This window comes from Megalops cyprinoides, chromosome 16, assembly GCF_013368585.1.
Source record: "Megalops cyprinoides isolate fMegCyp1 chromosome 16, fMegCyp1.pri, whole genome shotgun sequence".
NCBI classification, from domain to species: Eukaryota; Metazoa; Chordata; class Actinopteri; order Elopiformes; family Megalopidae; genus Megalops; species Megalops cyprinoides.
The window spans coordinates 31,934,052-31,936,551 of NC_050598.1; the positions used below are offsets into that span (position 1 = coordinate 31,934,052).

Sequence of the window (2,500 nt, forward strand, 5' to 3'; positions counted from 1 at the left end):
ACGACTTGCTGCTGGGCGTCTCTGACTCCTCCAGCCCGCTGTCATAGTAACTGTGCTGGGAGGGGTCCTGCAGGTCCTGCGCCTGATTGGCTGTGGAGAACGTCACTCGGCGATGAGGCAGCTGTGAGGGAGGGAGAGAGGGAGGGAGGGAGAGAGAGAGAGAGAGAGAGAGAGAGAGAGGTGTCATTACCTCTGAGCCATCTCACTCGTTATTTTGCATCACCTGAGTCCTCACAGTGTACTGTGATGCTGAGAAACAGCTGTAAGGGACCTGTGCAGGCGGCTGCATCATTAAAATACAATTAGCTTTCACACGTCTGCCATCCGAGTGCACCCAACACACCGCCGCTTCTCCTGAGAGCACAGCGCACTGGCCCATGATACACTGAGCACCTGAGCACACTGAGTCACACACACATGTGCACGCGCGTGCACACACACACACTCACACACACACACGCACCTGCGCACACACACACACTCACACGCACCTGCTCACAAACACACACTCACTCACACACACACACACACACACACACACACACTCACACACACTCACACACACACACGCACCTGCGCACACACACACACTCACTCTCACACACATACGTGCACACACACACACACACACACACTCACTCACTCTCACACACACACATACACACGCACCCGCTCGCGCGCTCACACACACACACACACACACCCACACACACATACACACGCACCCGCTCGCGCGCTCACACACACACACACTCATTCACTCACTCACTCTCTCTCTCACACACGCACACACGCACACACACACACACTTAGAGTAAAGAGTGTATCACAGCGGTGTTAACTAAATCCTCCCTGACTGCAGCAGCCAGGCCTGATAAAGAGGAGCAGGACACAGTGGCTTCTGCGCCCCCCCCCGGCCCCCCCAGGGACCACCCTGCGGCCGGGGAGGACACTCCGTCACTATTGAAACAGACAGCCGGCAAATTGGGGGCTAGAATACTCCACAGCGCTGTCAGCGCGCCTCCCCCCACCTGCTCTCACTGCCAGCCCGTTTAACGGCTGCCCTCCCCACTGCCTGCCTAACGAGAGCTGAGAAAGGGGACCAGAGGTGCCTGGACCGAACCAACTCCACAAACAGCGCTCTGAGAGAGCAACTGCCATAACCACAAGGCTAAAACACTCACACACTGGCACTCTGCCTTCTTCAGAGAACTGTGTCACTGATTCACACCCGTTGCCATGGACACGAAAGAGGAGCAGAGGTCACCCCCCTCCCTCCCACCTGCGAAGGGCGCTCTGCAGAGGGATATACTCTGTGGGTGTGGCTGTGTGCTGAGAACTCAAGGTGCTGGCCAAGCAGGAAGCGCATGGTTAGGGTTTGGTTTAAAACAAAAGGCTGCTCTCCACTCCCCTGCAGTGTGGCTGGATCCCAGTGAGATCCCCCCAGCAGGGGAAGGAGTGGGGAAACCTGGCACCCGGGGCTGGCCATGTGCAGCCTCGTCCAGGTGTGTTATCACCTCCGCCTCCTGCGGCCGAATACCGCAGCACCCGTGCCCTAACGCCCATCCGGGGGACTGCGTCCTCACATTGATAAGGAGAGCAGGTCAGACAGTCAGGGTCTGAGGCAAGGCTGCGGTGAACACTGGCTCTAATTGTCCTCAGAGATAAAGGAAGGGAAAAAGCTACATGCTTCTCGCGTTCTCCTCCTCGTTACCGCCGTCCGGCAGCAGATAACGGGAGTCCGGCCCCGCGCTCGGCAGATAAAACAGGGACAGGCGGCCGAGATCGCCTCCGGCTCCTATCTCCCCCGGCCCTGCCGCAGGCCCCCTGCTCCACCCGATAAAACCCCCCGCCTTCGGCTCGCGCTCGGCGGAGAGGGCGAACAATAGCTTCCACTGGAAAAGTGAACTGCAGCTGCCGCATGCCAGAAGCCACAACAGTCTCCCCCTTATCGCAATATCTCCAGCTCTGAGAGAGCCGCAGCACAAGTACGCCTGGCATGACAGGTATGGGCAGAGGCGGGACTGGCGGGATTGGCCAGAACCCGCGGCACTAAAAACACTTAAAGAATACAAAAGACACAGGTCAGGGCTCTCTTAGCTCACAGCTGTCCGTCCTGCAGCAGAAGCGCTGCCCCTGAACCTGAATGATGGGCTCTGCGATACTTTATTGTTACGCTGCTATGTGCACTTAGTGTAATCTTATCTGTGTTTCTTTACAGTACACTACCGCATCCTCACAGTAATAAATATACAAATAAAGCAAAGATAATGTGAGAATTCTTCAGTCGCAGGTACAGTGCCTGCCCTGGGGGAAAGGGGTGGGAGGTTAAGGACAGGCTGCGCTGCAGTACCCGATGCCAGCTTTAGCAGCACGGAGGATGAGCTTCCGGGGGGAAAGACCTGTTTGTGTTTTTCCAGGAGAAGATTCAGCGAAATGCATGGTGCCGTGCACTCCAACTCAGCACAGCTTCCCTTCCCTGCAGGGACACGCTGATGTA

At 56.9% G+C, this 2,500-nt stretch overlaps 1 protein-coding gene across 2 annotated transcripts in view; it reads right to left on the reverse strand.

Annotated features, from left to right (window-relative positions):
* pcdh1b (protocadherin 1b) overlaps nucleotides 1-2,500 on the reverse strand; it is a 146,008-nt gene that overhangs the window by 49,415 nt on the left and 94,093 nt on the right. For both annotated transcript variants that reach the window (XM_036548701.1, XM_036548702.1), the window contains exon 4: nucleotides 1-121. This exon is cut by the window's left edge and continues 99 nt beyond it. In XM_036548701.1, the coding sequence (XP_036404594.1) occupies nucleotides 1-121 (121 nt within the window). The remainder of the gene's footprint in view (nucleotides 122-2,500) is intronic.